We start from the raw sequence: 17,077 nt of genomic DNA on the forward strand, positions 1-17,077 counted from the left end.
CACTCTTCCAGGCCGTCCAGGTCTTCCTCCAGTGTCCACTTCCCCACTCAGTTTGGTATCATCAGCAAACTTCATCAGGGTACACTTGATCCCATCATCCAGGTCACTTATGAAGATATTAAACAGCATTTGGCCCAGTATCAATCCCTGAGGGACCAGACTTGTGACAGGTTTCCAGTTTGAAAAAGAGCTGCTTACCACTACCCTCTGGGCGTGGCCTGTCAGCCAACTCCCGACCCACTGCATGGACCACTTGTCTAGACCGTGATGCATCAGTTTCTCTAGGAGGAGGCTGTGGGGAACCGTATCAAAAGCCTTGGAAAAATCCAGATAGGCAACGTCCACCGCTCGCCCCACATCAGCCAAGCAGGTTGCTTTGTCATAGAAGGCGATCAGGTTTGTCAAGCACAATTTGCCCTCGGTGAATCTGCGCTGGCTTTTCCCCATCATGTGCTTCATTTGACTTGTGACAGTCCCCAGGAGGACTCATCCCATGACTTTCCCAGGGATTGAAACAAGACTGATAGGATTTAACTATTTTTTCCCGCTTTTCCCTCTCTGGTATGCTTCTCTTTCGGTTTTGAGTAGGCTCAGAAGCTCGCAGTTAAGCCAAGGGGGTCTCTTGCTTCACCTGCTTCCCTTACCGTTAAAGGGGATGAACTGTTTCTGTGCTCCCAGGAGAGCAGGGCTTGACTCAGACGGCTGTGAAATGCTTCAAAACTTCATACCAGAAAGTGGGCTGACAGATGAAGAGAAATACTCATTTTGAACATAAACTCTGGGAATGGCATCATATTTTTTGAAACGTACTCCTGAAGGGAACAGCATCCTGTGTTTCTATGCTCGTGACTCCCACCGACTTCAGCGTTCCCCAACAACTGCAAGCCCTGCCTTGCCAGCACAATCTCTTTCTACCGTTTTCCACACTGCCATCGCAAATTCCACTGAACAATGATGGCAGCTCTTCTCATATCCCTGCCGGATTTGGTAAAATCTCCGTGTCACACCTATTTACACCAGACTGAAGCAACGCCCGTGACTCCCCACAGGAGCCACGGGACGGACCCCGCAGCCCCGCCTAAGGTAACCCACGGCACCGGCCGGAAACCTCAGGCCCTCGGGTCCTATACTCGGGCCCAGCTGGCAGCACGCAGGCAGCCCCAGGACGCTTTTAGCGGAGCCGGCCGCGACGGAGGGCGAGGAGGCGCCCGTGTTCGAGCGCGCCGCGTGGGGCGCAGCCCGCAAGCACCGCGCGTCTCCCCAGGGACCACCCGGCCCAGGCAGGGGCCCGCAGCGCGGCGCCTGAGCCCCGCGGGCGCTCCCCGGCCCCGAGGAGGAGGAACGGCCGTAGCACCACCGGCCGCCGCTCCGCGGAGGCCGCCCGCTCCCCCGGGGACGCGCCTCCCCGGTCCCGCAGCCCCCCGCCTCCGCCTCCCGCCCCGGCGGCCCCACGGCGCGCTCCCACGGCCCCGCGCATGCGCCCGCCCGCGCCTGCGCAGCGCCCGCCGCGGGGGAGCGTGCGGCAATGGCGCAGGCGGGCAGGGCCAGCCTGAAGGAGCAGCGATACGACCGGCAGCTGAGGTAGCGCGGCGGGGGCTGCGGCGTACCCCGGCCCCGAGCTGCTGGCGGCCGCCCGGTGCTGCGCGGGGCCGCCGCCGTGCTGCCGGGGCGGAGAGCGGGCCGCCGCGGCGTCTGGTCCAGGCCTCTCGCTGCAGGCCGGGCCGCGGACCGCGCTCCCGCGGCTGTGGTTGCCCCTTCAAGCGACGGGCCGCCCCGCCGGGGGCTGCGCTTTGCGGGCAGGGCCGCTCGCCGCCGCCCGTTGAGTCCCCTGGCGGGCGGCAGCCGCCGGCTCCGGCCGCCCGGGCCGGGCCGTGCCCTGCGGGGCACGGGAGGAGCCCGTGGAGGGCAGGGGGCTGTGCCCGAAGTAGTCGGTCTGTTCTGGGCCGGTCGCTTACCGGGTTCGCCGAGCAGCTGTGTGAATGTTTGTGCCGGCATAGGGGAAAAAAGCAGAAAAGAGCATAGTGAAAATGAGTTGTGTTCGACCCAGCCGGTGTTTGGAGAACGGCTTGCATCCGTTTGGAAGTGTTAGTAGTAGTGACGATGCTTTGCGTGTCTCAGTAGCTTTTCTGCAGCTGAAGAGAGTAAAATTACGGCCCGTGTGGAATCATTGGGGCGTTTATGGCTGGGTACAGTCAAGTCCCGGTTTCGGCCTGAGTGTCATTTTATAGATGTCTTAAATACATCACCAAACTCATTAAGACTGATTCTGTCTGCTTGTAATTTTCACTGTCTTGTATTATAAAAAATATAAAAACATATTATTTATAATAAAGCTTGCTAAAAAGAGAACAGTCAGTTTTAGGATGAAATTGTGTAAGGAGTGTTTTGACCCATGCTGTTTTTAAAAAGTTAAATATGTTACCACAGAAGAAGGTGTGCGCATTCATACAGTGTAGAGTATAAAGATGGAGGATATTAAATGCCAGTGAAATTGGGTTGTTCTTTAGAAAGTTTCAAATTTGTCAGTAGCTTTTCTTAAAGAAAGCTTATTTTGGTTAGTGCTATTTAGCCCCTCTTACCAGTGAATGAGAAGTAGTATGCCAGCCTCCATTTGTGATTGGTTAATTTTTTTTCATTTCTTTGTGTTGAGTTTACAATCTGAAATGAAATAATTTCATGATGTTTTGGTTTCCATCCCAATATAGGTTGTGGGGTGACCACGGACAAGAAGCTTTAGAATCTGCCCATGTTTGTGTGATAAATGCAACAGCAACAGGAACCGAAATACTCAAAAACTTAGTGCTGCCAGGTAAGTAGCTATCTCTTCTGTGTTTTCTTTGTAATCTATCTGATAATTTTATAATGCCTAGTTAATCATGGTAATTTTTTTTCCCCCAAGGTATTGGTTCATTTACAATTGTTGATGGGAATCGGGTCTCTGGAGAAGATGTTGGAAATAAGTAGGTTTGTTACTAGTTTCTGATACAAATTGGGAAGGAATAGGGTTTCATTAGTTCTATCATTATACTCGTTAAGAAATCCTATAACATTCTTGGTAATTTTAAAAGCCTCTGTATGTTTCTCCAAGTCGTTTGTGGTTTTGGATATTTGTGACACATACAGCATGTGTCATCATTTTGATATTAGCTGCTAAATTTTATGTAGTTTTAGTTGCTGGTTTTGTTTCTTACAGGTGTATTTGCTTCACGTATCAAGTTTATAAAGACAAAGGCCTAATCAATATAAAAATATTTTAAAATAACTTGTTTTCTGTAATCTTGAGATATGACGATGCAAGATTTCTTTGTGTTTCAGCACAGCTAAATGTATTTTCTGTAATTTTGGTGATGAAAATAACTTACTGGTTTATCATTGTGAAACTGTGACTGATAGCCATTTATTAGCTTTCATAGCTTTGAAAGGCTGTATGTAGAAGGGGAAAGGGTAAGAAACTCTGCAAATCCTAAAAATAATTTGTTTACTAATTCTAGATCGCATTCTCTTATGGTTCAGGTAGATACCTACAAGTATCTCTCTCCTTACAGGGGTTATATAAGGGGAAAGGATATTCCGTTACATGAAGAAATGAGTACTAATGGGCCTTTAATTAGACCAGTGAAAAAGAATCTGCAGTGATCCTGGCTTCTAGAGGAGTTTGGTGTGTCTTTATTTTTCAGATTTGTGGCTCAGGCATTGAAAAGTTTCCTTAAGAAACTGATCATGAGGAAAATATAACAGTAGTGGGGAGAAAAAGAGCAGATTTAAGGGGGAACTTGGTTTGTTGTGTATGAGAGTCAGCAAAATATTCTGCACTACAAAATGTAGCTTTCATGTTGTTTTTATTCAAAATAAAACTTCTCATGTAAGTAATTTTTCTTGTCTCCTTTTCAGTTTCTTTCTACAGAAAAGCCATATTGGTCAGGTAAGGTGATAACAAATGTCACTTTAGGCGTATTAAAAGCATGAAAGTATTGAGTAAGTACTCAAATGTAGTATTATGAGTAATGTTAAAAACATGTATGCGTAGGTTAAAATCTCTATGCTTTGACAAAATTCCCCTTGCTTATTTTTTAGTTGCTCATAAGTGAGAAGATAAGCTCAATTCTGGCAAGCTTGAATGGAAAAAATGAACAGGATATGGTTAAGAAAACCTTTGGAAGGATAAGATGGAAGAGAATTGTGGTTGAAGGAGTAAAGCTAAGAGTAGGGAGGTGGATGGGGGAAAAAAATCACAAATGAGAGTACAAAAGGCATAGGTAACTCATGGAAATTAATAAATAGCTGTCGCATGATTCTTGCTTTTGAAATGGTATTACTGAAAATGGTCTCAAACAAGTGCCTGCTCTTAAGGGATTTATTTTTTTCTTCAGATACGCAAGGCTTGGAATAAGAAATCCTAGCTTATGAAGAAGTTTGGGGGTTTTTCCCTTTTTTATTTGAAGCACGTAACATATGTACTACTGATATACCATATAAATTACATTTCAAGAGATTAAACCTTGTTTTGATTGTTCTGAAACAGAATCGTGCCCAGAGTGCCACTGAGCTCTTGCAAGAGTTGAATAATGATGTTTCTGGAAACTTTGTTGAAGAGGTATGTTTTCCTAAATTAGCTGTATGTTTTTTGTTATACAGCGTGATAAAAGTCTGAAATAATAGCTGTGTGTTGTCTTTGTAATGTTGCAGTTTAAGTAGCTTCCTGATAAAACAATGTTTGAAGAAGACAATCTTAAGTTATTTTACAAAGACAATTTATGTATTTTAAACATTATTTTATAACTTCAGCATAATTTTATAGCTTTCATTTAACACTTTACATTGAATGTTGAACAGACTTGCTGTGTTCAGAAATTTTCACAGCATTTTCTGACATAGATTTTTTTTTTTTCCCTGCTATTTAGAGTCCAGAGCAACTTCTAGACAATGACCCTTCCTTTTTTAATCGGTTTAACTTGGTGGTTGCAACACAGCTACCAGAAAGGTAAAGAATCATCTACAGTTGTCTGTTTTCATTCGGCTGTAAAAGCAGGTTTCAACTGCAGGCATATTCTTGCAGGGAAACTTGTGCAAAACAGGACTCTCATTGTGAAGGAAGCTTGCAGTAAATGATGGCATTTTTCTGTGGACTTTTTTCTGTATTAATACATAGTTTAAAATAACTTTCAGGTCCATGCCTGACTCCTAGGTGCTGTGTCCAGGTGTATTTGTCAGTCAGGTACACTTTTTTTGTAGTGACAATTGTTTCTGGTCCAGAATTGCCATAGCAAGTGTTGTTCTTATATAAACCCTAACAGATAATAAGATCTGTGATACCTTTAGATTTTTGCAAATATATTTTATCCTTCATGTAGCGCTTTCCATTTTACCCATGGATGCAATTATATTGCACATATAAACCTCTGGTCCTTGGTTTTTTTTTTAACCTATTCCTGCTGAGAGGCCTCTTGCATGCTGCCTTCCGGTAAACAGTTCAGATGAAAAGTGACAGCTCTGAGTATTGAGAAACCTGTGGGAGAAGAGCGTGCTTCTGTTTTGGTAGACAGACTGCCTCCCCAGAGGCAAGAGGTTGCTGGATAGATGAATAGTTAAATCTTGTTTTTGTGAGACAGTGGCTGTTCATTCTTTATATATTTTCTCCTTCCCCCTGCTTACAGAGGAGCTAGAGATACTGCCTCTTGCAGAAATAAGAGCCAGCTTGCCTCTTTGACGTGGTGACTCCCTTGCAGACATTTGTGAATAGAGTATTTCTTAAGTGCTGTTCAAAAAACCTCTGATTGGAATCGCCCCTACTGGAAGTTTCGTTTTTGCAACACACAGATCTAATTCTTTTTTTTTTTTTTTTTTCTTTCACAACTCATTGACGTTTTTTGTTTGATTGATATTTCAAGCATTCGGGAGGATTGAGTTAAATATAAGTAAGCTAGTGGATAAATATTTTTTTAACCTAGTGTAAATTCACATATGAAATTAGTGACCCTATATGGCTTAGAATCATGATAATAATAGAGTTCTCTCATAGAAAACTTCTTTCACAAGTGACTTGTGCAGAGTTAAATTTATAGTTAACTGTTGTCCTCTTGTACATTTGAAAAAAAAAACCCAAGTGTTTTTTTTCCTTACAGTACGTTGCTGCGCTTGGCTGAGCTGCTCTGGAATTCTAACATTCCTCTGCTGGTCTGCAGGACTTATGGACTGGTTGGTTATATGAGAGTCATTATTAAAGAACATACAGGTTAGAGGGTTTTCTCAGATAAAGACTTTTCTAAAAGGTTTAAAGCTTCACTGTGTAATGTTGCAATTATTTTTTTTTTTTTATCTTATGATGTATTTAGTATTAGTTAAGTTTTACATAGTTTGCACTTCGTCACCAGGAGCATTCTTTGAGGATTGTCTAGAAATTATGGAGCAGAACAAATAGTAAAATTGGAGATTATCCTGACGTTAAAGTGAACTTACACAAACACTTATTTTGAGAATGAAGCAGTTAATCGAGCAGGTGATGCACTGCATTTTGAAGGCTGGACATAAAACTGTGAAATGCACTGTGTAATTTTTCTCACAGTTGTTGAATCTCATCCTGACAATATGTTAGAAGATCTGAGACTGGACAAGCCATTTCCAGAACTGAGGGAACATGTTCAGTCTTATGACTTGGACAACATGGACAAAAAGGTTGGTATGTGGTTTGCACGATGTGCTCTAAGACAGGTGCAGACAGAGAACAGGGATTCTGTGAAAATGACTCTTGGCAGATGACTTTTTTTTTTTTTTTTTTTTTGGTGCCGAGTCTCATCCAAGCAGAGGCAACTGTAGAATCAGTCACGAGGCACTATTTTTGGCCTCTGTCCCAAATATGACACTCTGTATTTAAGTCTTGAGCAATTGGGGGTCTTGGGAAGTAAGGAATATTTTTGGACAATTTGATCTTTTTTTTAGGTTGATTCCCTCTCAACCCCTCCTTCTTTATTTTTATTTTTATGATTATTTACTGCTGCAGAGCTTTGCAGTGTGGGTATTTGTGCATAATGTAAGTTCCACTCCAGAAAAATATTAGAGAACTTGGCTCAGCCACTCTTCTTCTAAGTAGAAGAATAATAGTTTAATGATTTGTTTTATAGTAATTAGAGAATGTTATTTCTGAATCAAACTGTAACATGTCCTGTGTTTTTACAATAGTGGAAGGAATGGTAGGAGTTTACATTTAAAATAGGTTTTTAATTTGTCTCCCGTTTTAATCTTTTCTCAACTTGACAAGGATTTCTCTGCTGTTCAATTACAGGACCATAGCCACACTCCATGGATTGTGATTGTAGCCAAGTATCTGACAAAATGGTTCAATGAGGTATATTGCAAAACTGGAGAAGTCATCAGTCTATTATTGTTATTGCTACTACTTTAGATACGTCTTTTCTAAACTAGATTATTATTTTGGCAATGTGTAACAAATAAAGAAAACAAGGTGGAATAATAAAATAATTTCTAATTGAAATACAAGTGAATGTATATGCACAATGGCAAACGAGACTTGAGCAGTCTGAGCACAATGAGGTTGGTAATAGATATTTTAAAGACAAAATGTTTTTGTGTTTTTAAATTTAGAAAAGTGAAGAGTTGCCTAAGAGTTACAAAGAAAAAGAAGCCTTCAGACAACTGATTCGGCAAGGTAATATATGTTCTAGGAGTCACTTACTCATACTGGCAGAAATATATAAAGCAGTATCTGAAAAATAATCAGAAGTTCTCAGGATTAAGTTATGAAAATCTGCTGGTGTACACAGTACGATTCTTCTGCTTAGTGATTGTTTTATATAGGTGGATCGTAAGAGCCCAGATTTGCTTATAACTGCAGTTCGGCAGTGTTTCTTACTGTTTGCTGTTTAAGATCAAGAGTCTGTTTTGATTTGGATGGGAGGAGAGGCCTTAAGAGAACACCATGTAAAAAATGTTGATGTTTAGCGTAGAAAATGTGACAAAGAGGAAAGCAAATGGCTTTTGACACTGAAGTTGTTATTAACTGCAAGTATTTGAATGGTCGGTTGACCCACGGGGATGTTGGTAATCATTGCAGCTTGAGAGAGAGAGAGAAAAGGGACTGTGCAGCAACTGAATACACTGTAAACAGTGTGTGAACAGAGCTCATTTTTGCAGATGTTTCAAATCTCGTACCTTTTGTGGGTGCTAAAAGTAAGGAGGCATTTTTAAGATCTAGAAATACGTTATCTTAAATGATTGTAGAATAAAATAAAAACAGTAACTGAATTTTTGGTATTTCTTCATTTGACGCTGGCCTTTTTGCAAATCACTGAGTGGTTTTGTCATCCCTATCCCCAGGCTGGGTGAGGGAACTGATCTGATCTGTAGTAATTACCTTTGGTTAAATTAGATTCTTAGTGGAGCCTGTTTCTTGGCCTGGCGTGCTGTGTGGCTTCATAAGTATTTGCCAAGTTTGAGCAAAAGAAACCCCCAACACAACATGACCGGGGACTGGAAAGAGAGTTGACTTAACTTTTTACCTCCATCTACATTAATGTAGTGATAATGAAACTTTACTTTCTTTCTCACACAAATAAACTGGTATTTTTGTGATAAGTAACTTCTGTTTAACGTCACAGGAAAATTAATCAAATGTTTTATCAGTATGTCTTCTTGCTAATTAATTTTTTATGCCACAAATACAACCAAAGCCAGTCTGTTCTGTTGGTAAGACCTGAATGATGAGATGTAATTCAGGGGATTGTGTATTTTTAATTTTTTTTTTTTCAATAAGGTATCTTAAAGAATGAAAATGGGACCCCAGAAGATGAGGAAAACTTTGAAGAAGCTGTAAAAAATGTGAACACAGCATTAAATACCACACAGGTAAAATTAACGCTTACATGGCAAAATTGAAGAAATTTCAACTACCTCATTTTTTCAGAACATATTATACACTTTTAGGACAGAAATTCCATTTTCAACATTTAGGTAAAATAGGATTAGTATAATTTTTAAAATTTAAATTATGTGTAGTAAAGTAGACCTAGACTAGGTGGCACTGTGATTTATGGAAATTCTTTTATTTCCTTGCTTATGCAAGGAGCTGCGTTTCCTTCCTGAAGACTTGAATTCGAATGAGTCAGTAACCAGAGTTCATTAGTAGTGTATTCCTGCCTTAGACTTTATCAGGTTTTCTTTTACAGATTAAACTTGGTACAGTTATAAAGAATTAGCGGTCACCAGTATGGATGATGTCTGATTTAGATACATTACTAGGAGAGAGACTCGGAAACATTTGTTGAAATCGTGCTGTACTGAAGCCGCTTGCTATAGTATTTATTCTGTATAGAAGTGTAGTGCTGCGAGGGACCTTTGACTCAGAAAAGTCGGTACTTTCCTCTTGAAGAAACACGTTACGAAATTGCTTTCATAAACTGATCAAGCTTAAAAACATTAGAAGTGAAGTTTTCGTTGTTTTCAAGTAATGTTGAAGTAGTAACTTTTGTGGTTTGGAATGGAGCTCTGATTTCCTTCATCTCTCATCTGTGGTAAGTTGCAAAAGCTGCATGAGGTAAAAGCACATTCTGGGATTCTCTCTAGATGGCACTCCATTTTTATTTGAGCTGTGCTGGTCCCTGCTTGGACAGTCACGTTAAATCTCCCAAGAAAGCAGAAGGTAAAACTTGGTGCTGCCATCTGAGCTGCTACAAGCTGTGTCCCAGGCTATTAGTGATTTATTTCAGCTTATCTGCCAAACCGAGCTGCAGCAGTGAAGGAGTCCGAGACTTTCACTGTTGCAGTGCCTCTGCACTTCCCCGGCCTTTTCAGTCTGTGCCTCTAGCAGGCAGGATGGGCAGCTGGGACTGGTAGTACCTTTTGCTGATGCCGCTACCAGGTTTTTTTAAAATCTTCCATGTAGAAGATGGAAATAAGGTGAGATTTTGTTTGTAACATTCATCTTGATCAGAAGCATGGGCCTTGTTCGCAGACGGTGCTGCTATTTGAAACATCTGAGAAGCAGTGCCTGTATAAGGTTCAGAAGAGATTTTGGTGTGAAACTCTGGAGTCACTTAGAGTTGGCTCACCTATGTGATGAGTGTTGAGATAATTCAGGAAATCAAAAGTCAAGTAAATACAGACCAAATTTGTTTTTTTCATAGATTCCAAGATGCATTGAAGAGATTTTTAGTGACGATTGCTGCATAAATCTCACAGAGCAGGTAATGAGTAATTAAGGATAAGACTTAAATGTAGAAAAAGCATCACAGATGTAATCTGTGTACATGACTGTCTCTTCTGTGTTTGCAGTCATCCTCCTTCTGGATTTTGGCTCGAGCTGTAAAGGAATTTGTGGCAAATGAGGGGCAAGGAAGCTTGCCTGTCCGGGGCACTATTCCTGATATGATAGCAGACTCGAATAAATTTATCAAATTGCAAAATGTGTAAGTAAACGATTTTTTTCTTTAATAGTTACTGATGGTAGTAAATGGTGATGACTTCAGGCTTCTCAAAGTGCATGAAGTCCTGTATTTAAAAAACCAAAGTGGTTATGTGGGACTGGGATGAGGAGGGGTGTGGGCAGCATGGCAGCCTGAGGCTATCTGCTCTGCTGCATTGATAGTATCTGCTGTTTGGAACCAGGGCCTAAGCCTTCAGGGCATCCCAGTTTGCTGAGGTTGGGTAGTAAGTGATCATTCTTAGTTTCAGATCAAGCAAAGACCTTCCTATAGACAGTAGATTCCCATAGCCCGGCTACTCCTGTCCAAACCAAACTGTTTCTTAAACACAGCCTTTGATTTTTTGCCTCAGTATGTATCTCGGTCTGGTTACAGAAGTTCTAGTTTCCTAGATATTCAATTGTAAATACTTAATTCTAATGCAAGCCCTTTGAAGGGATTGCTTGATAGGTGAGGAAGAGTGTGAATGAACGTTAACTGCAAATTCTAAAGAGCGTCAGTGTGGATCAAGATTTTACAAAGGCCGTGTTTGAATGCATGTAGCCGCAACATGAACTTACTGTTCCTGACCATCCTGGGCATGATGCAAATTGTCGGTCCAAAAAGAACTTCTTGCAGTGTTAGCACGTTTTCTTTGCAGTTGACTGCTTCTTCCTCCCTTTTTATCTTTAAACTGAAGGGATATCTTGCAGAAGACTGTTAAATTTACTGTCTGTGCACTTGTACTGTTGAATTGTTCAAATAGGGAAGTATTATTTCTAATAGATACTGATAATTTCTCCATAGATTCTGAAACACAACCTCTGCTGGAAAAGGATTGTGTGCCTGAATAGTGTTTACCAATCAAAATGAAATCTCTAATTTTAGAGTGCATTCCTCAGAACAAAGACAAATAACATTAAAAAGATGGATATAAAAATATAAGTCTGACTAAAATAATTGATTTGCTGTTGCTTCATAGAAGTTACTCTGTACAATGACAGTAAAACCAAGAGCTTGTATAATTATTTTGCTGAATGAAACGGTAATTGCTTGAATTTGCAGATACCCTGATTTGTAAATCCGAACTCTGTAAGCATCAGTCCTGAATTTCCAGATCGTTGTGTACTTCAATTCTCAATTACAATAAGCATTACAGGGTTTTAATTTGCAGATAGAGCAATTACAGTTCCTTAAAATGAGCTCTTACATTTTTTGTTAAATACTGTGTTGTTGGGATGTCTGCGTTGTCCTAGGTCTTAGCAGAACTAATACACTATGGCTACAAATACTAAAATACAGAAATTAATGAATGAAATATTAGAAGCCCAATGAAGGACATAAAGCTGTTTTTTGAAACTACATAATATTCTTCCTCTGACTGTTCGTAGTAATATTAATTTTAACTGGTCTCTAAGCCCCCTGTTTATTGAATGGCTCAGCCATACTGAACAGTCTCACAGGAGGTAATAAGTGCCTTCGTGGCCTTGAAGTAGCTCACTTCTGTTCATGTGGCTTGTGTTTTGTCTTTATAATGTAAACCAAAAGGAAATGGTATTCACTGTGAGGTTGATGGCTTTATGCTGTAGTTATTAAGACTTCTGTATTATTAACAGATACCGTGAAAAAGCAAAGAAGGATATTGCTGCTGTGGGTAACCATGCTGCTAAGTTGTTGCAATCCCTAGGCAAGGTAATTACAAATGTACAACCGTTCTGACAGGATAAAAACGCTTTTACCCTGATGTTCTGTACAGAAATAAGTCATAGGAGACAGATACAGAAAGAGAAGGCTTAATTACCTCGTTCTCTTCAAGTGGCTTAAGTGAGTTCTAATGAAAGTTAGTATCTGTGGGCTGTTTTATTTATCCCTTTTGGTTTGGTCATACGAAAGTAAAAGGTGTACAGGGATATATTATTTACAATTTAAGATTGCTGGTTATTTACAATTTAAGAATAACTGGTTATTTCACAATGAATATATGAATCTCTGAAAACATAAAATCTCTGGCCATTGTATGTACTGGAATGAGTTTATTCTCTCTTTCAGGCACCTGAATCTATTTCAGAGAGAGAATTAAAACTGCTTTGTGAGTATGCTTGAATTCTGTTGCTATATTCACACAAATGATCAATCAGTCAAGAACACTTGAATGATAGTATTAGTAATTGGTAACTCAATATTTGAATTTTTCAAATAAGTGCTTAGCCGTTAACATCCCTCATCTTCAGTGGAGGTAACAGATGTTCAGCATCTCTTAACAGTGAGTCTATAAAGGTTGGCTTTTAAAAGTTAAGATTTTTTGTCAGATCCAAACAACAGGTAGCGGCTGTTCCCTACTTGCTGTGATTAGTACTTAATCACTCTTGCCTATGATACTGACTTCAGAGAGCAAGCTCTGTAAACTTCTGGTAGTCTGAAAAGTAAAACCAGTGATGCAGTGAGCAGTACTGTTGATGGATTTTAGGTTTTGTCTGCTCTGGATGTATATCCACGTCCATGCAGCAGCCTGACTTAGTATCCCTGCACCTGGAAAATTTTCCTGTGAGCACTTAGCCAAGAGCACGCTGCCTCTGCGTTGATATAGTTGGGAGTTTTGAGAACCTTGGAGCTCCTAATTTTTGAGTGCTACGTAATTGCTGCACATTGGGGTGTTTCATAGCAATGATACTGGAGAGGAACCTTTCCCTCCTCATAGCTGTGGTGTTAGAATATTAGTTGAGAATACGTGAGACATCGGAAGATGGAGAGAACCCATGTTCATCTGCAGCATGGAAGAGGAAAACATGAAGTTGGATGGCTGTGATTGGTGAATTGCTGTAGAAGAGCTACACATGTTGAGAGCTGTCACATGAACGTGGCAAATCTGTTTAGATTCTAGAAGTAAATAAGCACAAGGTATTTCACTAAAATTTCATTTGTGATCATAGACCTAAATATGGTTTAATAGATTTTTATTACTGCAAGCTACCAGAAGAAACAGAAGAATGTTAAATTATATGAGAAATTTTAGTCTTTCGTGTTTAACACATTGGAGATGCAGACTTAGTAATTGGCGACGCATTCAAGTAGGTAACGCTCCCCTTTCTGCGCTCTCTCCTTAGGCAGCAACTCGGCTTTTCTCAGAGTGGTGCGATGTAGATCTCTGTCTGAAGAATACGGTCTAAACACTTTTAACAAGGATGAAATCAGTAAGTACTCCTTTTTGGCACATACTTTAGTTGCGTTTTCAACTTGAAATGGTTTTGTGACCAAGAATTGCGTGTTGCATGTTCTATTTCATGATGCCACTTTATAACTTGGCATCAACTGGAAGTATGTTTTGTCTAGAATCTGGAATTCAATTTGATTTTGAAAGTTCAAAAATGACCTACGGATAGATGCACGTTTCAGTTTTTTGTTGCAGATTTTATTTTTGATAGCACATAAAGAAAACATTGCTTTCTTCAGACTTTTCTGTACCTCAGTTATTTCTGACAGAGCTGGAAAGGTGCTTTCACCTGACCAAAGATATGGGAATAATTGTCTTGGCTCCTTTCAGCTTACCTTTTCAGTATGTAAACTAGCAAGCTCGTTATGTAATATTGCATTTCATTTTTTGAACCGGCGTAAATTAAAAAAAAAAAAAAGCTGGAAATAGTTTTTATCAAAGTTTGTTCAAGTTTATACAAGTCCTCTGTTTTGGTCAAAATGGATGTACAAAGAATACACATTTTGTGTATACATATGGTTTGTAATGTTTATAATTTAAGTGAAAGCTAATTAGTTGGTAATATGCAATGTGATTTAAGTAGTAGTTAGTATTTAGAAAGACTACTTAGCTGTATGTTAAGGAATTTAAGACCTACTTTATTATTACAGTGAAATACATGAAGCATGTATTTCAAATCCCAAAGTTATGACTAAGGAATATCCCATTCAGTGTTACAGCAGCTGTCAGAGTTGAAACGTGAATATCTTAACTGAATAGTTTATATCAAATACATACAATATGGTTTTGTTACACACTCTGCAGTCAAAATGCTGTGTATTTGACAGTTGACTCATTGAGATTCTCAGTTGCAGGTTGTTTTCATTAACTGCAGATTTTACAGTTTCACTGTGAATACACAATACTTGATTTTGAGTTATTCAAAACCTTTCTTTCTCCATTTCATCTCTACCAGCTAACCAGTTCTCTTGCTGTTTTCAGTTTCCCATATGGATAACCCAGACAGTGAAGTAGTGCTGTACTTGATGCTACGGGCTGTAGATCGATTTTACAAGCAGCATGGTAGATATCCAGGTATGTTAATACCAGAGTTGCTTAATGTCACCAAAAGAAATACAAAGATCCTATAGTTACTATAATACTAGTTACAAACTACAAATATAGCATTGGTTGTGGTTTCATTTCCATATTAATATAACTTCAAGAATGTGAAAATTAAAGTGAGACATTTTTCTCTTTGGGAACTTGAGGAATTTGTTTGAATTGATACCACTGAAATGAGTTGCGTGGATTATGAGTCGGTTCAGCTATGCAGTAATTTGTCATGATCTTGACTAGCAACAGAATATTCAGTTTTAATTAGTCTAGCGTTAATAATATGTTAATCGACTTAGAATCTTTTCAGAAAAATAAAAGGCGCTGCCATTTAAACCCATTAACTTTGAATATGGTGTTACAGTTCTGTGATGATGAAACAGTTAACTTATTTTCCAGGTGTCTACAACTATCAGGTAGAAGATGATATTGGAAAACTAAAATCATGCCTTACTGGTTTCTTACAAGAACATGGGTTGTCTGTGGTGGTAAAAGATGACTATGTTCATGAGTTGTAAGTATTATATATCTTAAGTGTCACTTTGTTGGTAAAACTGACCTGAAAATACTAACTGTTACTTTGCTGTCCAGTTGTCGCTATGGAGCTGCTGAGCCACATGCTGTTGCTGCCTTCATGGGAGGTAAGGGTGTCACTGTATTTCTGAGGTCCTTACAGACAAACTAGTCTGCTGTAGTACATACTTGAGTCAGAATCTCCACTGGTTTAATTACTTTGTGTTGTCGGAGCAAAGACTCTGATCACAGACTGTAGTCAAAGGTAGTATGAGAACAAAATCCTCCCTCTTCGTTCTCCAGATGGGACCTCCTGTGGTGTATAGAAGAAGTGGACACAGCAAGGGTTTAAAGTCAGTGAAACAAACTGAAGAAAGTTAGAAAATAATAAATTCTAGTAGCTTAAAAATTTGTTTAAAAATAAAATGCGTGAAAGAGGCTTTGAGTTTAAAACACAAAGGAAAGGAATAATTGGAGCAATATTAAAATGGACATAGTACACATCTTCCTTTAACACAATACACTCATGTTAAGTATCTGTTAAATATAAATAGCCTTGACTGCTTACCTTAATTCAACCTATGGGGATTATCACAACTAAATACATTTTAATGGATGCTCAAAATCGAGATATCAGTTAACTTGGCTTCTTTATTTGGCTTCATGTGGTGCTGAAGGTAATTAAATGTTAAATACTCTGTGGATGTAGGATTTTTTTCTGATTAAGTGAAACTTGGTATGTGCAGTGCTTTAGAAAAATATATAAAGATAACTTTTGAAGAAATTACAGAATATTTCATACTACAGGAGAACACAAAGGGATCACAGTGAAGTGACCCTTCAATTTATATGAAGTTTAACTCTACATAATTTTTTTCAATTGAACTTCTCAGTTTCATTTAGAGACATCACAACTTGCATGGGTCTGTCTGCTCAGACATTTTTGCTCTGTGTGTGTGTCTGTACATGGAGAGAGAAGGTATATACAGCAAAGTGTATGCAAAGCTGACTTTTGAAGTAACAGCTTTCTGAACTTCTTTTATACTGGGAATACTGAAAGGCATTTTTTCCTCCTAGGAGCTGTATCAGGTGCTTTTGAAATAATTCCAGTGTAGTGAGTTCTAGATAAATAACATTCTTTTACTGATTTTTAAGTATGACCTGCTACCTACCTTCTGTTTTATAAATTACTATTTTTTTCTTTTACAGGAGCTGCTGCACAGGAGGTTATCAAAGTCATTACAGGGCAGTTTGTAATTTTTAATAACACCTATATTTACAGTGGAATGTCACAGACTTCAGCGACATTCCAGCTGTAGGGTAATGATCTTGCGTTTGTTGCCACCAAGCGCTGCTGCTGTCCTGTAAATACAGTGATGTTCTGCCACTGACTGGACTGTTCTGTATTACCTGCGAATTAAAGTTTATTTGTAATGATTTTATCTTTTTTTTTTTTTTTTTTTTCCTGAGGACAAATAAAATCATACCAAATACTGAATTTTTTTTTTAAATCTAGAGTTTTCTGATTCATCTTTGAAAGAAAAAGGCAGCAGCTGTTCTTTGGCCCGGTAGGTTGTGTTTACAAATTGGCTTACCTGGTTTGCAGCAGAGCTGAATTTTTTCATAAAACCTGCTTTTCACATTGAGGGGGAAGGACTCGCGAAAGGCTAACGTAACTATGGTGGTCTGAGGAGCTAACTGGGAGGAGAGCTGAGGAAAGCTGTAGTACTTTCTCTTGAGTTCAGCAACATGAGAGAAAGGGAGCTTGTGCCTGAAAGCTTGGTGCTGTCAGCTGTATTCAGCCAGTAAAGCGTTCTTGCTGCTGCAGCCGCTGTGCCTGGCAACT

The 17,077-nt window shown here is 39.5% G+C and overlaps 1 protein-coding gene across 1 annotated transcript; it reads left to right on the forward strand.

The window, feature by feature from the left end:
* Positions 1-1,519: 1,519 nt before the first annotated feature.
* NAE1 (NEDD8 activating enzyme E1 subunit 1) lies at positions 1,520-16,673 on the forward strand. The gene is made up of 20 exons (XM_086469057.1): positions 1,520-1,581; positions 2,706-2,809; positions 2,900-2,960; positions 3,892-3,922; positions 4,523-4,594; positions 4,902-4,981; positions 6,123-6,232; positions 6,563-6,672; positions 7,280-7,342; positions 7,600-7,663; positions 8,768-8,859; positions 10,137-10,196; positions 10,285-10,418; positions 12,029-12,104; positions 12,462-12,501; positions 13,517-13,603; positions 14,605-14,697; positions 15,118-15,232; positions 15,310-15,359; positions 16,441-16,673. Exons 1-20 carry the CDS (start codon positions 1,526-1,528, stop codon positions 16,548-16,550), a joined length of 1,608 nt encoding a protein of 535 aa, XP_086325183.1. The 5' UTR covers positions 1,520-1,525; the 3' UTR covers positions 16,551-16,673.
* The last annotated feature ends 404 nt before the right edge of the window (positions 16,674-17,077 follow it).

The sequence above is a fragment of the Leptosomus discolor genome, chromosome 8, assembly GCF_034619465.1.
Source record: "Leptosomus discolor isolate bLepDis1 chromosome 8, bLepDis1.hap2, whole genome shotgun sequence".
Classification (NCBI taxonomy): domain Eukaryota; kingdom Metazoa; phylum Chordata; class Aves; order Leptosomiformes; family Leptosomidae; genus Leptosomus; species Leptosomus discolor.